This window comes from Nyctereutes procyonoides, unplaced genomic scaffold (genome assembly GCF_905146905.1).
Source record: "Nyctereutes procyonoides isolate TBG_1078 unplaced genomic scaffold, NYPRO_anot_genome, whole genome shotgun sequence".
Classification (NCBI taxonomy): Eukaryota; Metazoa; Chordata; class Mammalia; order Carnivora; family Canidae; genus Nyctereutes; species Nyctereutes procyonoides.
Window position 1 is genome coordinate 13251952 of NW_026575033.1, and position 22211 is coordinate 13274162.

At 41.6% G+C, this 22211-nt stretch overlaps 1 protein-coding gene and 1 long non-coding RNA gene across 5 annotated transcripts in view; one reads left to right on the forward strand and one right to left on the reverse strand.

The window, feature by feature from the left end:
* Nucleotides 1–22211, reverse strand: part of STARD13 (StAR related lipid transfer domain containing 13) — a 514559-nt gene that overhangs the window by 227966 nt on the left and 264382 nt on the right. The window contains exons 1-2 of one of the 4 annotated variants that reach the window (XM_055317222.1): nucleotides 6175–6308; nucleotides 4413–4563 (exon numbers count right to left, since the gene is read on the reverse strand). The exons of 2 other annotated variants lie outside the window; for them this stretch is intronic. Coding sequence is in view for 1 of the 2 variants with exons in the window: in XM_055317218.1 (XP_055173193.1) it covers nucleotides 7388–7511 (124 nt within the window). In the remaining variant the exon portion in view is untranslated. Of the gene's footprint in view, nucleotides 1–4412; nucleotides 4564–6174; nucleotides 6309–7387; nucleotides 7679–22211 lie in introns of those variants that run through there. One more of the 4 variants, XM_055317218.1, reaches the window with a different exon arrangement.
* On the forward strand, nucleotides 6429–11374 carry LOC129504500 (uncharacterized). Its single transcript, XR_008663374.1, has 3 exons — nucleotides 6429–7021; nucleotides 10322–10405; nucleotides 11185–11374. It is a non-coding gene; the product is annotated as an uncharacterized LOC129504500 (long non-coding RNA).

Consider the following 22211-nt stretch of genomic DNA (forward strand, 5'->3'; position numbering starts at 1 on the left):
ATGCTTTGACAAGGATGCTATTTCATGGCTCAATAAATACTTATTGACTAACTACAAACATGACAAAAATGTTTGTCCTTCAACTCGGCTGTTTTAGGACTAAACATTCAAGGATTCTGAAAAAAGCCCAGGAATGTCGTAATGCTTTTCAAACCACTTTTGTTTTCATTTTGCAACTTCACTAAACTTGCAAAAGAGCAGAATAGAAACATACTGTTGGATTATCTCCCAGTAAACTACAAGGTCTTTTAGTAAATTTTTCTTTATAAATTGTTTTGTTCAGCAGAAGATTTAAAAAACACAATGAAGGAGTGTATGTTAACTTCATCAGATATATGTTTCATTTCTAAATGATCAAGTCGTTGAACAAAAATTACAACACATGGTCTTCTCGAGGAATTGCAGCCAACTAGTGGGGCTTCTGTGTCTTATTCAGAGCAACCACCAGCAATTAATGAACATGATCACTTCCTTGCTCCAATTCCAGAAGGAAATTGTGTTACTCCTAAGGGTTAGCCAGCATGCTACAGATAGGTTAGGCCAAGTTTAAGCTACTCTCCTTACAACTGCAAAAATTCAAGACACTACCTATTTTTTCACTGAGAAATTTCCCTTCAATCAGCTTTATAATGGACAAACCATAACTGACAAAGAAAGGTCAGTAAATGGATGCAATCCTGCAAACTTCAATATAGAGAACTTTTCTTACAAGCTAAACTTTGTTTGATTAGACTATTTCTGGATATCATGATGCTGGAGAAGTTATCTTTCCAATAAGAAGCTCTTACCTCATTATATGGGGGCCCCCACAAGTTATAATAACCATAGAAATATTCCTGCTAAGGAATATTTTATACATAATATTTTATTAATCTTAATATATTTTTATAAATATCATCTTATATAATAAAAGTATATTAATATACTTATAAAATATACTTTTTAAAAAGATTTTATTTATTTATTCATAGAGACAGAGAGATAGAGAGAGAGGCAGAGACACAGGCAGAGGGAGAAGCAAGCATCATACAGAGAGCCTGACATGGGACTGGATCCAGGGTCTCCAGGATCATGCCCTGGGCTGCAGGCGGTGCTAAACTGCTGCGCCACAGGGGCTGCCCAATATATTTTTATTTAATTAACCATATTTTTATTTTTTTGTGAATGAGGGCAAACCTGAGCAGTGTTTCCTTCAAATATTATTTGAAATTTTTAATTTTTACTTTGCAATACCATGTCTAAATTTTAAAAGGTATATTTTATTAGTGAGACATATTTTTATGATTATGTTTTATTCATCAACAGTTCTGGAAGCAAGTAACTGTCACAAAAGTTCATTGTGCTACCACTCTGCTGCTATAGGAATGCTGAATTCAGAAACAGTGTTTCATTTTCTAATGCCCTAGAAATTTAGCACACCTATATGGATAAAGTTCACTTCAAATAGTGTGCTCTAAAAAAAAATAAAAAATAAAAATAAAAAAAAAAACAAATAGTGTGCTCTAAATAAAGGGTCCCCTAGGATCCTGTCCTTGGCCCCTCCCCTTATCCTAAGTAACCCCTTCTAAGTCCTAAGGCTTTACTTTATAGTAGTTATATGCCAATCACTTCTGGATTTATCTGGCTTTAATTTTTCTTCCAAACCTGTACTTGTGTATCCATCCACCTCTTTGGCTTTTATTGTTGCATGTTTGATAAGCATTTTTGGTCTAATTTGGCTCAAGGAGAACTCTTCACTCCTCCTCTGTCTTATGCTAAAAAAAAAAAAAAAAAAAAAAAAAAAAAAACAACAAAAAAAAAACCTTCCATTTGCAGCTGCAACAATCAAATTTGCCAGCGGGCACTGTCTCAGCCCATCGCACTACAAACCCAGGAGTTCTTTTTTCTTTCTTTAAAGATTTACTTATATATTTGGGGAGGGATGCAGAGGGAAAGGGAGAGGAAGAAGTAGACTCCCCACTGAGCACTGAGCCTAATGCAGAGCTCCATCCTAGGACCCAGGGATCATGACCTAAGCTGAAAGCAGATGGTTTGACCTGAGCTGAAGGCAGATGCTTAACCAACTAAGCCACCCAGGTACCCCTAAACTGAAGAGTTCTTGATCCCTCCCTTAGTTCCAACAATCAATCTCAGTGCTGCTGTCTCTCCATTCAAGACATATTCCAAATCTGTCCCTTTCTCTCCATCTCCATCACTATCACCCTATCACTGTTTATCTCTCACCTAGACCACTCTGGTGGCAATTTAACAGGGCACTGCCAGTCCTCTGCTTAAAATCCTTTGCTTCTTATCATATGCAGAACCAAATCCAACTTTCTTGCCCTAACAACAAAGCCCAAACCTTTTTTCCCCCCCTGTAAAATAACAAGCTCATTCCAACTCAACTTCAGCAAACCTTTCCTTAGGGGCCTAGAATATGACCTCATGCTAGACACAGACTTGGGCAAGTAGTTATTATAAGTCAGTGGTTCTCAGGCCAGGCTACCCAGTGGAACTACCTTTGGAGTCTGAAAAAATGCTGAACCCCAGGCCTTATCTAAACTGAATTAGAATCTCTAAGAGGCAGGCAGGGCACGGATATTTGTGAGAGGCTCCTAGTGATTCTATTTGTAGCGAAGGTTAAGAACCCTGATATAAGTAATATGCTTTCCATCTCTCTGATCTTAACAGTGTACTTACTTAGATTTTTTTTTGTTATTGTTAATATAAATCACATCTAAATATATTCTCCTTTCAAGAGATGTTAAAAAAAAAAAAAAAAAACCTGACACAGTGGGATGGCCTGTTCCTTACAGGCAAGTGATAATAAAAAGGAAGGACTCTGATATAAAACACATGAAAAGGATCAGATAGTATCATCCTGTACTTTCTGATATCACAGAACACAGATTTTAATAAGGAACTTTTTTATGGCCCATGTCCTACTCTTGATCCCACTCTGCATTAAAGTCCCAATCTCTTGTTTACATCACATCACAGGATGCTACTGTTGACTCTGAGAATGAATAAACCTGTTTTAACATGACAAAAACTCACTGAAATTTGGTGGAATTAGCGTTTCTAATCAAAACTCAAACTTTTCAGTGTTTTAAGTTAGTTTATTCTTGGCAGCAATAGAACTTCCTATGCCTAAGAGAAATGATTTAAAATGAGACCATAAAAGAGATCAAAAGACTTGGATATCAATTAGTTCACAAGCTACCTAAACACTGTTATGTGAGTATAAAGGAATCAAACATATGGATTACATTTCCATTAACATAGAGTGGGGTTTTAAAATAAAGGAGCAGAAAGCTTTAGAAAACTCATTTGGATTTTCTCAGACCTTAACATTTGAAAAGTAGTTCAAGATGCTTACAAACACCAGAAGCTGAAGGGTATGCTGCTGCTTACAGAACTTAAAGATGCTATAAATGTTAGGAACTGTCACCAGTAGAGGCTGATTAGAGATCTGGGGAAGCCAAAAGAACCTGTCACTCAGCTACCTTGAAGAAACCTACATTTAGGGCAGCCCAGGTGACTCAGCGGTTTAGCGCTGCCTTCGGCCCAGGGCGTGATCCTGGAGACCCAGGATCGAGTCCCGCATCGGGCTCCCTGCATGGAGCCTGCTTCTCCTTCTGCCAGTGTTGTTTCTTTCTCTCTGTCTCTCATGAATAAATAAATAAAATCTTAAAAAAAAAAAAAAGAAACCTACATTTAGACTTTATGACAGCATCTCCTTCTTGCAGCCCTTGGCTTCTTATAGTGATGGTAGTGGGCAAGGCACACCACATAGGAGTCCCCGACAAGCTAGAGGTATGACTGTTTCAAATCTCTATAAGCCCATTCACTAATCAGCCCATCAGGATGACTAGGGGACAATGATTCTAGGTGCACAGGGTTATCTTTGTCCCAACAAGAGTTTAAAAAAAAAACAAAAATCAACTTTTTCCAGTTAACTTTGAATTCTTTTTAAAACTAACTGCAAGTGACAGCCTTGGGGAAAGGATTTGAGGTCCATGTGTCTCCATAAAGCTCATGGAAGAGGTAGAGTGATGTAAGACAAAACGGGCACAGATGCCCTTTGACTTCTGACAACCTGCATTAGAATCCTGCTTTGAACACTCGCTTTGTCATCTTGGGAATAAATAACAATCACCACCATTATTAGACTAATCAATACTCAGATAACAGGTGAGAAATACTCTTGCTGACCCCTACGGGGTTAGGGTCTTAGGAAATTAAAAGTATGAGTTGGCAAATATGCTACAATCTGACGAAACTCTGGCAACCGTTGCAGAACTGGAAGGCCCAAGAAAAGCTCCCAATATCAATCCTTCTTTAACAGTAACTTAGCTCTTTAAAAATTTGTAATAAGTTGGCCATATTTGAACATCCCCATTCACATCTTATCCTCTTATGGATTTCATTACCTGTGTTGTTGTGATATGTGTTGAGAAATGCTTTTTCTGATTATGTATAATCCTTTCCTTCCTAAATATGGCCCCCGGCACAGAAATCTGCAGGCTTCAGTATCGTTACACGGATCCATTTCCTGTCTTTCTCTCTCATTGACAAGACAGCCTTTTGCAAAGAGAAGCAAGAGTGAGTTAGAGTAAGGATTTCCTTCCTTGGGTTGTAAAGGAGTAAAGGGGAGAATCAAATATCTTCAGGATTCTCTAGACAATAAATACAAATTTGTTATGAAGCACACTGAACACTATTCCATTGACTAAAGGTGAGAAGAAGATTTTAGGGAAATTAAAGAAGTCCCAGCACACAACTTTCATCTGATAGAAAAAAAAAAAGCCAGTATCATGTCTTAGCAGGGTGGATGCTCTCTGAGGGTACATTCACATAATTGGTTATTCTGATACTGTGAACAGAGCCATATAAAGAACACTTTTACAAATGAAGAACACTTTCACCTAGAATTGATGCCAACATTAATAACTTAAGTATTTCAGTGTCTCATGGCCAAAGTTCCATATTTTAGCTACCTTAGCAAGAAAATCAATTTGCATCTAAAAGCTCCTTCATGGAGCTGGCTTGGTTTTGTGGCAAGCATCCCAGCTTGCTTAAAGAAGCAGAAGTTGAAGTCAGCTTCACAGAGGATTGTTTGGTGCTAGGTGAATGACCCGCTGGCATCCACTGTTAGCAGAGTGGTAAGCAGATTATGGGTAAGCAGATATTAATATTCCGATTAAACATTTTAAAACCTCATACCGCTATTTAAAAAAAAATGCACTACTCTGGAGAACTTTTATGCTTACCATTCTGAAGCCACTTCAAGCCTTAAGTTCTATATACTCACAATCTTAAAATCTCTACCTGTGGTTTATTTCCCTTTGTCCCTCCATCGCTTTAACTGAACTGCAGTGTCTAAAATTCATATGAATAAATGACTTTCCTGGACAGCCTTAATGTTTGTATGTCTTTACATTTCACTCTCTTCCTTTCCAGATCTCTTTTTCAAAAAGACAGGGCTGCAGTCATCTTTGGCCTCAACTTCTATAAAAACCCAGCACAGCCTTGGCAGCCCTCCTGGAAAGACTTCTTGTTTCCTGAAGATCCATTGATTTAACAAACTTAACAAACTTAAATAACAGAAGCTTTAAAAGAGACATTTGCAGTAAGCATTCTGAAGTTATGAAGCAACAAACATTTACTAGACCACAAAAATTTCTCCAACACCATCCATCATGTAGATTATACAATTTAGCACCATAACAGGGAGAGTTACTAATTGTTATTAATTGAGGTCTGCAATGCACATACATGTCTTTAAAAATCAACAGTCAAACCTCCTGGTTACCACAACTTATTTCTGGGTCCAGACCAAAAAAGTCTGTTTATTTCTTGGACGCTTACTAAAACGGGGTCACTGTGTTGGACAGGAGACATGGGATGAACATTTTACGCTGACAACATTGAGTGTCGAAATCATCTGTAATCCCTACTCCTGATTTGACCAGTTAGACCAAGAAGGACCTAATGACCAAGGTGATACACACACAGGGCACCTACTCCAGAATGCCCTCAGGCTGATGGGGAGAGGTGGCTGTAGGAGTGTAGGGACAGAACATCTAGCAAACTAGTCTACAGTTCTACTTTAAGGAAAAGGGGAGGAGCTCAGAGAAGTTAAAATCTCCCATCTCACCCTTGGCATCCCTTCCCTCTGTCCAGGCTTCATACCTGCTTCTTCTCTAGAACTCTCTTCCATCCTTGTGGTCACAGACCAACTCAGGAGATATTGTTGGAGAGACAGGAGGCAATAAGGTCCAGAGATTGGACTGTTGGTCTGCCCAGGGACCCTTCCAACCACACTTCCCACAACGCCAGAGACATCTTCTAGCAGCCAGTCCTTGGGAAAAGTAACCCTAAATCCCACACTGTTCTGGAACTGGGCGTAGGGCGGCTTCCCTTCCCTTATTGGGGCAGGTATGATGTAGTGACTAACGACCTGCAGCTCTGAATGAGGGCTCTGAGAAGGCTCAGACCACTCACTGCATCCGCGGCCCTACAAGGAGATGGTTCCATGGCACGAGCACAGAAGTAAGGTCACAGCGTGGGGAGGCTAGGGGAGGTGCTAAGGAGGACGGTAGCTTCTGACCCAAGCAAGGATTCTTAAGGACCCCTTAGCGCAGAACAATCAGCTCTTCTCTCTCACTAATTCGTGGGCAACAGAATCCAAAAGGGAGGCCCCTCTTTCGTAATTCCAAAGCGAGGAGAGTCTGATTCACAGCAGGGCAGGGACTGTGGGCAGCCATGGACTTGCACCAAGAGCTGTCCACCTGTCTTTCCCCCAAACCTCCCCTTCTACCCCCCAAACATCTGGTCTCCCAGAACTTTGGGTAGTCTCCCTTGCTTCGTCCCGCACCCCCACCCCGCCGCTCGCAACACGCGTGGGAAAGGCGAGGTTGGGAGAGAGGCAGCCCTCGCGGGGAGCCCCTCGGGCCGGGCACTCATTCGTTCACCGGGTGGAAGGCGGCGAAGCCGGGCCGCGGGAAAGGAGGCAGGCGGCACGCAGGAGACCGGCCAGGTGAGCCCCGCGCCCGCCCTCCGCCCCGCGTGCGGCGCCCCGCCGGGCTGTCAGGGGCAGCGCGGGCAGCGGGGAGTGGGGAGCGGGGAGTGGGCGGCGGGGAGTGGACAGCGGGGAGCGGGGAGTGGGCAGCGGGGAGTGGGGAGCGGAGAGTGGGGAGCGGGCGGCGGGGAGTGGGCGGCGGGGAGTGGGCAGCGCGCGCTCGGGGCGCAGCCGCGGCCACGGGGCAGCGCGGGGAGCGGGCAGCGGGCAGCGGGGAGCCCGCCCGACCCGCCCGCCCCCCCCCCCCCCCCCCGGCTCCGAGAGCCCGCGCGGGCCGCGCCGGCGGGCGCCTCCTCCCGCCCCCGTGGCCGCGCGGGCACCGACCTGCCAGGCGCCTCTCCCGGACGTTCTTCCACAGCCGGTCCCAGGCTCTGGCCGTGGAATCCCGCAGCTGCTCGCTGATGGACCGCCGGAGCTGCGTCGCCGAGGGCCTCCGTCCGCTGGTCATTTCGGCTCCGAGCTCATAGCGGCCGGCGGGCTCGCCCCCGCCCCCCCCGCGCGGCCCCGCTCCGACGCCCGGACCCGCGGCGGGCGCGACATGGGGCGGCCGCCGCCCGGCGCCGAGCGAGCCTGGCCTCTGCGCCCCGTCGGCTCCTCCACTCCTCTGCCGCGTGCCCTCGCTCCTTCCCTGGGCTCCGCGCTCCGGCTCCGGCTCCCGCTCCCGCTCCCCTCCTCCGCCTCCCTCCCCCGCCCCGGGACGGCCCCGCGCCCCGCGCCCCGCGCCCGGCGCCCCGCTCCTGCCCGCGGCGAGGCCCCCCCCAGCCCCCGCCCCCGCCCCCGCCCAACCCCGACGGCCGGCCCGGGCCCCACTCACGCAGTTTCCACCCCCTTTTCGGTTTCACTCGGAGGCCGGGGGCCGCACCACAACCCATTTCTTGGCAGTTTCCATTTTTTCAGTTTCAGAATCGCCACCATCACACCCACAAATTTTAAGCGGTGCCACAGCCAGTACCATGATAACTCGGCATAGTTTTCCTGACTTGGAGCCACTTGAAATCTTGTATTCAGTTTGGCTGACACTCTTTTGCAGTTTGACACTACTATTCTTGGGTCTTAGGTTAACCTTTCCTGATTTCATCGATGAAATGATTACCTGGCTGCAATCAACCCAGTGATTTCAAGAGTCAAAGTATTACAGCCTCTGCTTTGGAGGAAAATAACTGAAAATATCAAGGCCAAACCATGAGTAACCCACATTAAGTAGATTTACATACCGTGGAAAAGCATTTAAAATCTAGATAAAATATACATAAAAAGTAGATATTATGAGTAAGTGAAATGTGAAAATTGAAGAATGTTAAGGTGTTTTTAGTCAACAACACGAAGTAGGCTGATAATTAGAAGTTAACTGACTCCTGCAGGGAAGAGGGAGGAAAGGTGCTGGCTCTTCTTGAAATACCTCCAGAGGTGGTGTCCAAGGCATTGGGTTCCAAAGCCTCACAAGTAAGATGAGGACATTGCTGGTTCAGGCCTCAGGGTGTCCTGCTATTCTCAATGTTTTGCTTTTTAAGTGCTTGGTGGACCTTAGAGAAAGTCATTTTGACAACATTTGATGTAATTCAACGATGTGATTAATAGCACACATTTCAAGTTTGGCGAGAGGAATTGAAATATTTCAAAAGAAAACTTCTAAATTACTCACAGTAAAATTTCTGGAATATCATTTCTTTTTGAATGTCTTTGAACCAGACTGCCAGAGGGCCAGTTTAATCAGCCGTTTTTTAAAAACTTCAGGCGCTCCACATGAAGTTTGAAAATTAAACTGCTGAATCCTTTCTCAATTACATAACTTGCTCCTGACTTAAGGAGTGGAAATTATCAGCTACCTTAGGTACTCTTGCGGCAATTTTACACTTTAATAAACATTTCCTCCACCAGTTTATACTGTTGGTAGAAAATGGGGAGGGGGGAGAATGATGGTAAAAACAGTCTTTGTCTTATTTTGTTATCTTTAATAATCAAAAATGTTCACTAATGAAACACACTTCAGAATGAGCTAGAAAGTAATGATTGTGCTCTTATGCGTCATCCCAGTAAACCTTTGAAATTGTCAGTTATGAAGCAATAAGTCATGGATCAGAAATGGGTTGGAAACTATGGCAGCCAGTTATAGACTAATCCAGATAGCTTTCTGGGCCCATGCCAAATACCCTTTTGATTACATCCTCTGTTTTGTATGCATGTAGTGGTAACGAAATTCTCTGCAAGAAGAAAGATCTGTGTTACCTTAAAGTGACTTCTATATAGTCTAACAACAAAATGTTTCACAGTTACCTGCCCAGGGAAGCTGTGTATTAACTTTTAAAAAGGACCTAATTGAATCAAACAAAAGCAGTAGTTGTAACAATATTTGCACAAGAATAGAACCATACAAGGAATATTACAGCTATTTCACTAATCATTTAGCTCCAAATATCCTGGACACCCCCCCCCCCCGCCCCCAGTCCTTTCCAGGACATGTTTTACTTTCAGATGGCATGGATTAGGGGCTTTCTTTAAATGACAAATTTGAAGATAAATTCTTGCAGAGCAAATTTGTTTAGTTCTGATTGTGGAAGAGTCCCTGAATTCAGGACCATCCAAGAGAAGCCAGATGAAAGACTAAAGTAATCTTCCTGTAACAGCTCAGCCCATCTCCCTGCCTGGCCCTGGGTTGCTAGCCTCTCTGCAGGAAATCTCACAGCTGTGCACATGCTGCTGCTGAAAATGCAAGGCTTCTAAACTCACAAGAACCTCAGGGCTACTTGGAGTCTCTATGCAGGCCCTTAGCATCCATAAGCCCTATCTCAAAGCTGAACCTTAAGTAGGACTCCTTTAAGGATGACATTCCCCCACCCTGGGGTCTTCACCTTGAGCAGATGACAATAAGGTCTACTTCAGAGGAAAGAAATCCCCACCCGTGCTTTCTAAGAAAAGCACCTCTTCTTACTAAGACCTGGTCCTCCACCTGTGCTCTGTTTACTGTCCTTTCTTGTCCCTATGAGTACTTTGCTACCTCAGTTATTTCCTCCTCTATACCCCCTTCACCCTCCACCTTCTTCTAAAAAGGCTCACCCTTCTTTAAACCAAAAAAACCACAACCCCCTTGGCAAAGCGTGCTGCCTCCATCCTGTATCCCTTGGAAAAGAAATCTTCCCTTATCAATACTGCCATCTGGTCTCCTTCACTACTTCACCAAAACCTGTCTTTCCAAGGTCACCAATAATTGTCCGGTTGCTAAATCCAATGGATGTTTTGCGTTGCTGTTGTCCTTTCTAGGTCACGTGGACACCGGGACACTGCTGACCATTTGCGTCCTCTTGATGCTGGCTTGTCTCATGGCTGTCAGACCACATGGCTGAGGTGTTTGTTTCAGAGCTTCCCCCCCCCACCTCCAGGGTTGGCATTCCCTGTGTTTCAGTTTTCAACGCCCACCCCCCACCCCACACCTTTCTCTCAAGCTCTTGTCCCTGGGTGATTGTATTCTTTCCCATAGCTTCATCCCTTACTTCCCAGCTTGATAAAGACAAAAGTACTTGTGTTTAAGAGTGTAGCTGGACACAAAGGATCATAGGGGAAGGGAGTGGGACACTGAAGGGGAAGTCATCAAAGAGGGAGACAAACCATGAGAGTGTCTTAACTCTTGGAAACAAACTGAGGACTGCAAGAGGGGAGGTGGGGGATGGGGTAACTGGGTGATGGGCATTAAGGAGGGCACATGATGTGATGAGCACTAGATGTCATATGCAACTGACGAATTACTGAACTGTACATCTGAAACTAATGATGTACTATATGTTGGCTAATAACTTTTAATTATGCCTGTGGCTGTGCTGTTTCATTGTCATGAATTATCCCTCTCTTTTCTTTTATCAAGTTTAGTAATTTTCACTATAGAGAATACATAATAATGATTATAGTTTTTAAACACAGAAAATTATAAATAGAAACATTAAAATTACCTGTAATATTACCAAGTAGGGAAAGCTGAAAACATTTGAAAATTTTCCTTTTCAGTTTTTTCTTTGCATGTTTAAAAAAACAGGAATAATTTTAACACCCAAATTTTGAAAAATTTGTTCACTTAGATTGTGAGAATCTTGCCAGTCTATTAAGTTTGTTTGTTTGTTTGTTTGTTTTAGATACAGTTTTGGGACACCTGAGTGGCTCAGTGGTTAAGCGTCTGCCTTTGGCTCAGGGCATGATCCTGAGGTCCTGGGATCGAGTCCCACATCAGGCTTCCTGTGGGGAGCCTGCTTCTCCCTCTGCCTATGTTTCTGCCTCTCTCTGTGTCTCTCATGAATAAATAAATACAATCTTAAAAAAAATACAGTTTTTAGTAAATGTGTGAAATTCTGTTGGATAGACACATAATTTATTTTAAAACCTTCATAAGTTTGGACACTTCATTCCAAATTTCTGAACTTACAAATAATACTATGATTAACAACTTTGGTGAAAAAGGAAAAAAAAAGATATTTTTTCTTAGCCTTCTCTTAATGTTATATAATTAAGACTCATCACCACTGTACCCACAACCACAGGCAATAAAGAGGGCTTGCCACTCACCCTCCTATATATAAGAATACCAACGACTCTGCAACTCTGTTAACTTCTGATTTCTTCTATACCCCCTTCTATGTCCAACTCATCCTGTGCCATCGCCACTTATAACTAAGAATGGAGGAACATATCTGTTCACTTGCTGAGTATTTTGTTGTCAGAAGCCTCTGCTTAGAAAAAGAATTCAGTTTCCAACTATACCAGGCCAGCAAACCTTTGCCAGGAACCTAAGGTTATGATCCCTTATTTCATACTGTTTTTCAGCTTCGTTGTAGGAAATTACCTTCCTTACAGTGACCCATTTCTCCTTGCTGCACAATAGAAGGGTAAAGAGCTCAGTGTGACTCTTTCTTTGCACATTCTTTCCCCCAGAGATACATGATGTGGCAACTATTCCTTCAGCACTCCCTTCAGGCTATATTTCAGGGTCTTGTTATGGAGATTCTGAAATGCAAACTCATATTATTTATTTCCTCATAAAAGAATATTGCTGAAAGTTCTGGAGAATCTGGCTTTCATGCTGGCTCCTTAGCTCATAGTCACTGATCTGTACCTGTCCCAGTGGGTGTGTCTTGTGCTGCACTGCCAAGCTCTGAATCTGCCAGTCTTCTAATGCTAACAGTTGTGAGTGCTTTTGGGTTTTGTTCTGTTAATTAAAATATTGTTGGGCTCCATGCTTTCTTGGAAGCAAATTTGGTGTTAGCCGTGAGCTCCGCACTGCTGATCAAAATCTTTGGCTAGGGATCCCTGGGTGGCGCAGCGGTTTAGCGCCTGCCTTTGGCCCAGGGCGCGATCCTGGAGACCCGGAATCGAATCCCACGTCGGGCTCCCGGTGCATGGAGCCTGCTTCTCCCTCTGCCTGTGTCTCTGCCTCTCTCTCTCTCTCTCTCTCTCTCTCTGTGTGACTATCATAAATAAATAAAAATTTGAAAAAAAAATCTTTGGCTATGTTTGGTATTTTCCTCATGGACACTGGTAAATGCCTGGAATCTTGAGCCTTAATGTCGTGTCATAGTATTTCACTGACTTTACAAATATGGTAATTCCTTTCTGTATTTTTCATGTATGCTTTTGGGGACTCTCATATGGGAGATCCTGGGTCAGCATGTCAGAAATCACTTATCATACTTACCGGCTACTGGAATTAAAGTGTCTAGTGATTGGAATCATCTTGATGTCTGCTTGCGGACACACTGTGGCATTCTTCAATCTGTTTATTCAGCCATAAAGGTTGAATAAATGTAACTTCCTATACAACCATGCTTTATTGCGTTGACATAAGCAAATTGACTAGTTAAGATTCATCTGTTTTGGGATGACTGTGTACAGAGGCTTAGTTTTAGACCTCAGCATGTTTGGGGGACACTCAAACATATCCTGTGAAGTGTGTCTTGGTGCTACCAAGCTCTTTAAAGCCAATAAACATATCATCTAAGAGTTGGAAAAGGCAAGCTCCCTAGCTTGCTTAGGCAGGAAAGTGGTGAGGCAGGTAAAGGAGGCAGACAACTCCACACCAGCTGGCTGTATGATTTGGACAAGTTACCATTCTTTTCTGTTCCTCTGCCTTGACATCTATAAAATGGGAATAATAATAGTGTTTCCCTCAGAGGGTTTTTGGCAAGGATCCAGTGCAATAATACATGGGAAATGCTTAGAATGGTTCCTGGCATATAATGAGCATTCATTAAATGTTAGTTATCATTATCAATATTATTTGGCCTACAGCAATTCTGCAATTCTCATGAGATTCCAGCTAAATTCTGCATAGCATCACACCAACTAACAAGAAGACACTAAAGAGTGGCAGAGAATAGCAATGAACTAGGGAGGTATAAGAATGTAATTCAAATCTCAGCTAGGAGAATGATTAGCCAGAGCATTGGTAGAAGTTACTTAACCTCCCTAAACATCAGCTTCCTTGTCAAGTGCCGACAAGAACATCTGTTCTACTCACCCTGATCAAAGTTAAACTATCCATGAGAGGCTTATCAATTCAAAGTGCTACCCAAATGAAAACTGTTGTAGATAATAGGAAAGACTGGAGACCATCTACATTTGGAATGTACATTGCCTAATTGCATTTTAAAAATGTATTCATTTAGGGCACCTGGGTGGCTCAGTCTGTTAAGCGTCTGCCTTCAGCTCAGGTCATGGTCCTGAAGTGCTGGGACCTAGCCCCATGTAGGGTTCTCTGCTCAGCAGGGAGTCTGCTTCTCCTTCTTCCTTTCTCCATTCCTCTGCCCCTCCCCACCCAGCGCTCTTTCCTTTTCTCTCTCTCTTGCACTTGTGCACTCTCTCTTACAAAATAAATAAAATCTTTTAAAAATAAAATAAAAAATGTATTTATTCAACAAGTGTCTTTATCCTTGAGTGACACAGGTTTCCTCTGGTGGCCCTGTGTTCCACTTGCTGGCATGATTTAAGGTCAGTTAAGTGTGTGGTATGGACAGTCAGAAGGATCTGGGACCCTAATCCCACTTTCCTGGGCTAACCTCCCACTGCAATTATATTTATTCCACAGATACATATGGAGCAAAATTTTGCCATCTTTAAAGACAGGCAGCATACATTCCACGTTCTAGAGGCAAATCTTTGGGTGATATCTCAGCAGTAACTCCCAACTTGTTACTTAATCTGAGCAGATATGCCATTTTTTTAGTAATAATTTCATGAATAAGCCTTTGCCCTAGTTAAGCACTACCTAGGATGAAGCACTTTGTATAGATTACTTACTATAACAAACACATGAAGTAGGCATTCATCCAAAGAAAAGAGGCAAAGAAACAGGCTCAGAAAAGTTATATGGCTAGATTATTAGCTAATAAATTGCAGAACCAAGACTCAAAGCTGATCTCCCAGCTAACTCTAGCTCTCACTTGACTCCCCCACAGCTCCCTTACCACTCTCCAGAGCCCTTGTCTGTCTAAACTTGATAGTGTTTTTCCTCCCTTGTTTGTAGACCTTTGGAGGTGTCAGACAATACATTACATTATAATCATAAAAGAAATGACATCTGTGTCAGTAACAAGATTAAACCTATCTCATTATTTAAAGTCTTCTAGAGATGACTTGTATTCAAATCTTTCATTAAGCCCCTGGGAAATATCTGGTTATCTAATAAAATTTCTGGGGTTGAACCCATTTTCATGCAATGATGACCTCAGAATTACTTCAGGTCTCCCAGTCCTTAATTTTTTTCAGATGCAATAAGGGGTTATGAGAACAAAAACTGAATTCTGTCAACACCCAGTGACACTTCTTGTTGTCAATAACAACACGGTAAGGAGTGTAAACAATATTATAAAGTATATTTCAATTTCTGACGTTTCAAAAAGTTAAACTTGAAAATATATCTCTTCAACAGAAATTGTCCAAGAATAGCTGATTTTTACAAATTTTAAGTGTTTTCCTGTTAGTACCTTATAATAAGGTGAGTAATACAAAGGAAGTTATGTTTAAGAGTTTCTGGGGCAATGGAAATTACTTTTATCACGTAATATGTATTTTTCTCCTGTCTTCTCCTCTTAGTTGAGCATTCTTTCCTTCCATATGGGATAATGCTGTATTTTCGGTATCACTTCAGTTGGTCCCCTACTGGCCATTCATTACTTATAATATATTTTTGGTATAATTTATTTTTTAGTAAAATATTTTGTAGGTATCACTGAAAATAGAAACTCCTGATATTAATTAGGAAAAATTACAAATTGAAAGCCAGTCTTGGAGTCCTGGGAGATCATTCTGAACTTAATTGATATTATTGATATCTCTATTCTATTTGTGTGACTGGGGCCTCTGTTTTATGTATCTTTGCATTCCTTGTGTCTGGCACTGTGCTTGGCATATGGTGTTCTCAAAGAAAATAAATAAAATAAATGACTGAATTTTATTTTCTTAACAAGTAGATATCCACACAACTATGACTTCTTTCATGGCCTCTCCCGACCACCCCCGTGTGCCCCTCTTACATGATCAAGCCTCACTAACCCTGACCATAGCACATGCCCATGTGACATTTTGTGTTTGTTTATTTTGGCTATTGCCCAACTCACCCTTTCACTAGATTGTAAATTCCAGGAGAGCAGGGTATTGTCTTTCTTCCTGGACTCTCATTCCCAGCACCCAGGGCAGTGTCTGGTACAAAGTGGACACTTAATGGATGCATGTGACAAATGAATGAATAATACATCATTTGATGTGACCACATGATCTTGTCCCGTATCTTCTGGAGAGTTTAGTTCCTTCAACTCAAAACTGCAGAGGTCTTTGTCTCCAGCATCCCTAACCCACCCACCCCTATGGACACACCCTGGGCTAAGTCACTGCCCTAGATACTGTGCTTCCAAAATCTCAAACCTCCATCTCAACCTCTGTAATGATCTTATATTTTTCCAGGATTCTTCATCTTGTCTCATGATCTTTGTTTTTGCTTTTGCTTTACTTAATCAGTCCCTCTCTTTGGCCTCATGCCTTTTCAAGCCTTGGTTTAAGCTCCATGAGCCAGCCTCTCAACTACTTTGTTATTACACACACACACACACACACACACACACACACACACAAACACAAAAAGCTATTTCAGTTTCTAGATATTCCACGCCTGTCTGACAAAACCCTAAATCCACCCTTACCTCCGGGCCACCACAGGCTGTGGATGAAATCACAGAACTGCACAGACAGGTGACACCATGTTGATGTACTGAATGTTGCCAGCACATTTGCACCATGTCTCTGGCTGGGTCTTATTCCTGTTCTCCACTATGGCTGTCTCAAAACCTCATCGTTCTCCTCAAGGCCAGGGACACTCAAAATCACTTCTTTAAATCATGGTAAAATGCAAGTAATATTTATCAAGTATTCATTGTATATGATTTGGTGACATTAATTCCATTCACAATGTTGCATAAACTTCACTGCCATCTGTAACTACCACTCTCTCTTTGTCCTCAACAAAAACTCTGTACTCAGAGTAACTTGCCCTTCCCTCCTGCCCACAGCCCCAGTGACCTCTATTCAACCTTCTGTTTCTTTGAACTGGCCTCTCCCAGGGACCTCGCATAAGCCATGCACACCTTCCTTCCTCTTGTCCTTGGCATCAACACTTGCCTGATGCTTCCCAGAGAAAAGAGAGAAACTGGCAGTTCCTAGAATGTGCTGCCACACATGTGCTGCACCCTCTTCAGCCTCAGTACTTTTGTACTTACATGCCTAGAACACACTGGCTCTTCTTTTTTATAGATCTACCTAAACTCCAGAGAGTAACTATTTCACACCACCTTTGGGCTGTGACCCCGTTGAGGACAGGAAGTCAGTTTTTAATTTCTCTATCCTCCGTCTGGAATACAGTGCCCAATACATTGTAAGTATTCACTATATATTTATTGAATGAATAAAAATTGGAAATTGGGGCTGAAGACTGGGCTAGGGAAGATGGGTATGTCTATGTGTTGGTTACCTGCTCAAACATTGAAAGATTTAGTATCAATCCATTAGACAGAAATTAGTAGATATGCATAGAGACACATATGTCCTACATCACAATTGATAAAATAAACAAGAATGTGAGGAAATGATAGTAATAAATTATGGGTTAATATTATCAACTATTTTCAAATATTTAATCAAGATAATTAATTTAAAATATTTAGGGTTTTTTTCCCTCCAAATTCTGCATTTTTATATTTGAGAAAGTAATATTGTCATAAATTAACTCCCTCCCTTCACCCAAACCAGGGTCAGTCTAAGGTTTTCTGTATTAAAATATGTATAAACGCAGTCAGTTAAGATAGGCATCACTATCTTAAATATACAATAAAAGTGAATTGAGTTAGCTTGAATTTGCAAGAGTATACTGTTAATTTAACACTCAAAACTTTTGGGACTCTCTGACTCGGAATATAGCATTGTAAAACAAAAAAACAATAATGTCTCATCTAGGGGAAAATATGGCTTTCATGTGGGTAAAGTATATGTAGTTTAAGAGGAGAACAGGATAAAATTAAGAAAAAGAGAGACGCCTGGGTGGCTTAGTCCATAGAGCATCTGCCTTCGGCTCAGGGTCCTTCAATTAAGCGCTGCATTGGGCTCCCTGCTCAGTGGAGAATCTCTTCTTCTCCTTCTACCCCTCCCTGCTGCTCAAGCTCTCTCTCTGTTTCTCTCTCAAATAAACAAATATAACCTTAAAAAAGAAAGAGAGAGGAAAAATAACTTGTCAGATGTGGATAAGAGCAGAAACGTAGCAGCTAAATAAAACCAGAAAGAACAGAAAGGGGCTCCAATACAACATACCAAAGTGCAGCAAGAATGTACTAGAATGTAATCTGGAGGGAGGCATCTGCAAAAGACAAAAACTCCAGAGTAACAAGCGTTGATCACGTTCCATGACAGCAGGAAGTAATTACAAAAATAAATTGACTTAGGCTTATCTGAACCTCAAGCAGGAAAGGACCCTGATCTCCTTGGAGTGAAGGAAAGGAGGGGTTTGGGGTGCTGGGCCAAACAGAAGTCCATACCCTCAAGGAATTCAAACTAGGAAATCTTGAGAGAAAGTAATTGGGATTGGGGAAGGTATTCTTCAGCATCTTTAATCTGGGCAAAGGGCACTAAGCAATATCAAACTGCGCTTCTTATGCATGGCAGTGATGCCCGGCTGGTGTCCCTGCCTTTCATTTCCCTGTTTACAGGCGAGACTGCATTAGAACAGCTCTGTATCCCACCTGAGAGCATTCCGGGCTGGAGAAGAGAGCCCTGCCAGGGAAGGGAAAGCAAGATGGCAAGGCCAGAGATTGTTCCCATGAGACCCTTAAGCTGTAGAAACCAAAAGTGAACACAAGATTTTCTAGCAGATGCAATGCCATGTATTTCACCAAATGGGTTTTGTAGATGAATCATGGGCAAACCAAATACAAAATGCAATCTCTCAGCTTTCACTATCTTGGAATCAATCAAGCTGTCTAGAATCCTCGTGTATGAACTATAAATTCACTGCAGGTTAGGTGTCTGGCCAGGAAAACAGGTTGCTCTGTCTTCTGTCTACTGCTTTACTTTTCCTGATATAACTATAAAACATAGTCATTTCCACTTGAGACATTAATTATCCCTGCTCACAAATTCTTTCTGTTATTTTCTTAATTTCTCTTTAAAAGGTCTTATGTTTCTACTTTCATGTTTTTAAATAACATTTTCAGGCATGATCCTGAGGTCCGGGGATCAAGTCCCACATCCAGCTCCCTGTGTGGAGCCTGCTTCTCCCTTGCCTGTGTCTCTGTCTCGCTGTCTCTCATGAATAAATAAATAAAATCTTAAAAATAAATAAATAAATAAATAAATAAATAAATAAATAAATAAATAACATTGTCCTCAAGATATTCTTGGCGTAACACAAAATTCACCCAATGGTTGTTTTATTTTAAGCGTTCTTTTTTTTTTTTTTTAAGATTTTATTTATTTATCCATGAGAGACACAGAGAGAGGCAGAGGAAGAAGCAGGCTCCCTGCAGGGAGCCAGACATGGGACTTGATCCCAGGTCTCCAGGATCACGCCCTGGGCTGAAGGCAGGCACTAAACCACTGAGCCACCCGGGCTGCCCCTATTTTAAGCATTCTTAATACTATTGGTTGGAGACTCCTATCAGAGGTAAAAGGCTTCTTCACCCTATGCACAGGATCACAGGTGCAGAATAGCTTAAGCTTGGATCTGTAAGCAAATTATATGAACATATATAGCACTTGGCAACAACTGTTAAAAATTCTTGCAAATAATGTTTTCTAAGATTATATGGTTTGCTTAAAAAAGCAGGATAGACAGGTGTCTGGATGGCTTAGTCGGTTAAATGTCTGCCTTCTGCTCAGGTTTTGATCCTGGAGTCCTGGGATGGAGCCCCATATGGAGTCCTACTTTGGGCTCCCTGCTTAGCGGGGAGTCTGCTTCTCCCTCTCCTTGTGCCCTTCCCCTGACCCCATACCCCACTGTGCTGACTTTCTCATACTAGCTGTCTCCCTCACTCTCTCAAATAAATAAATAAAATCTTTTTAAAAAGGCAGGATAGAGGATAGAACTCTGTCACAGACACTGGAGGGATTTAAAAATAATTCTGAGGCTGATAGATATGTTTGTTCTTAGATTTAACAGGATTCCCCTGTAATTAATCTGGATGCAATTAATCCTGAGAGCAGCGTAATTTCCAAAGCATTAATTCATTCTTCCAAACCAAGATTTTTTAGAAAGAACTATTTGAATCGATTGTGTTCCTAATGTTAGCTCTGTCATTATTTCTAGTAAGGCCATAAAAGCTAAACAGGCACCTGCTTTTGATTTTTTATTTCTATTTTCACCTTTAAATGTCCCAAGCACCTGCCTAACCAACTCACCAAGCCTTGCTTCCTTCACTACCATTCACTCCTGCCATCTGAGGCTGTGAGGTTTCTCCTGCATTTACCCGGCTTCTGAAACACCTGCAGTTCACAACAAGGGTAGTATTGTCTGGCTGTTTTACTTAGCAGTGGGTTGATTTACCTGTCAAGATAAAGTTCACTGTACATATTATTGGATCTCTGGATTAATGCCTTATAAAACAACACATTTGCACAGTTCTATGCCTTTCATAAGCATTAAACACTGATTTCTCTTGATAGGCCGGATATTATATCAACATTTAGTGAAAGGAGCTTATTGCTGGGGGTTCAAAGATGAACTATTATGAAAGCTAACCTTTTGGATTCAAGCTAAAAGTTTATTTTTTATGAAGGATTTTTAGAGGTTATGACAGGAGTTATCCATGTCCTATAAAAAAGTACTGTATAAGTATCCAGTAGTCCAAGTTTGCCTTAAAAATACATTAAAATAAGTATATAGCAAAATGATTTATGACAGCATCAACAGCATGAACACTCATCACCCCCTCTGTCACTATGTAGATAATATATCAAGAAAAAGGGAAACAATTTTCATCAAGTCAGAGATGTGATATATCATAGTCTGAATGACTTAATTTTTTTTACCATTTTTTATTTTACAAAATGTATATTAGACATGAAAATAATGTTTCCAGCTGTTCTGTACCTTCTTTTAATTTATTTCTAATAAGGCATATACTTGGGCAACAATTTTAAGCAGAGTTCTGAAACCTGAAGACAGTTCTCTGCCTTAAACAGTTGATCAATGCTACATACAGGCTGACTTCAATTAAATTCAGTCCAAGATAGCTGTGTTCTAGTTAACTGCAATAGAAAAAGAAAGATTGAGACTATCACTTCCCAAAAGTGAGTAGCTCTTAAAAAAAAAAGGAAGGACAACCTTTTTTTTTCTTTTTTTGGACTAATAAAAACAACAAGAAAACGTCTTCAAGAATTAAAAACCATTCTTTATGGTTTAGTATCTACTTACTTAAATATTTAGCATGGTATTCTTAAATTTATTTTAACCTGTTCTATGTCTGCTTTTATTCTGGTGGGAAAATATTCCAAGATTAAACAGCAGCTAGCTACCTATCTATTATGCCTTTGCCTTATTGTATAATGTAAACCAATTAGAGAAGATCTGGGGGGGAAACTCGGTTGTGACTCACAGTATTTTTATCTGGCCCAGATCAAATATTTTGTGGCATGTGATATTCACATGTGGAATATCACATTCCACAAAAATAAGTATTTCAAATTGAATTACGTTTAAGAAGATTGATGTTTTATGTGAAAATAAGAATTTAGTAATTTCTGCCTGTGGGTACTCCCTAACTAATGCATGTAGATTGAGATCTGTCCCTTTCAGATATATGGCCACTTGGAAAAAGAGCCCAGAGGGCTCAGGAGCTGTAGAAACCCTCCCTCCCCTTTCTGATAACAGGGTTTGTGATTTCCTTCCCCTTCTTCCTTCTATCACTGTTGTTTGATACTGCCTATGTCCCCAGTTTCTCTTCCTACTTCAAACACTCCCTATCTTAGGGGAATGAACCCTATGAGTAATCCCTCTTCCTCACTTCCTCAAGGCACCCCTCCGCCAATTCTTCTCAATATGTCCCAAGCTGAGTAACATCTAATCAGCCCCCTCTCCCATTCCGGCCCAGCTCCTTTAATACAGAAAAGCTCCTCTGATGAAAGGTTATTTCTATAAAATGCAGGTACAACTTATGTCAGCCCTCCTTGTACTCAAATATCATAATTAGCATTCATTCGTTCACTCAACAAATATTTTACATCCTATATATAAGACATTATGCTGGGCACAAGATACAATGGAATTCTGTGTGATTCTATCTTTCCTATGGACTTTTAAAAGTAAAGAGGAATAATGAGGGCTTAGGAGAGAATAATTTAATCTGAGTTTCCTCCTTACCATTATTAGCAGAAAAACATCATCAACAACAAAAATCTTTGAGAATCTCAAGTTTAGCAAATATTTGTTGGTCCTCTACTATGTCCTGGTCTCTGTGCTGATGCTGGAGATAGTAGTATACTGTAAGACCCTGTGCCATGAAGAGTCTTACACAAGAGTATAGACGAGAAAATACTTAAGAATAAGAGCCATCCTGAACAGAAATAAGGGCATGGCTATGGAAGTGAAGGCAGGCCGACTAATTCCAGAGAGGTCAAGAGAGACATTATGAGGAGC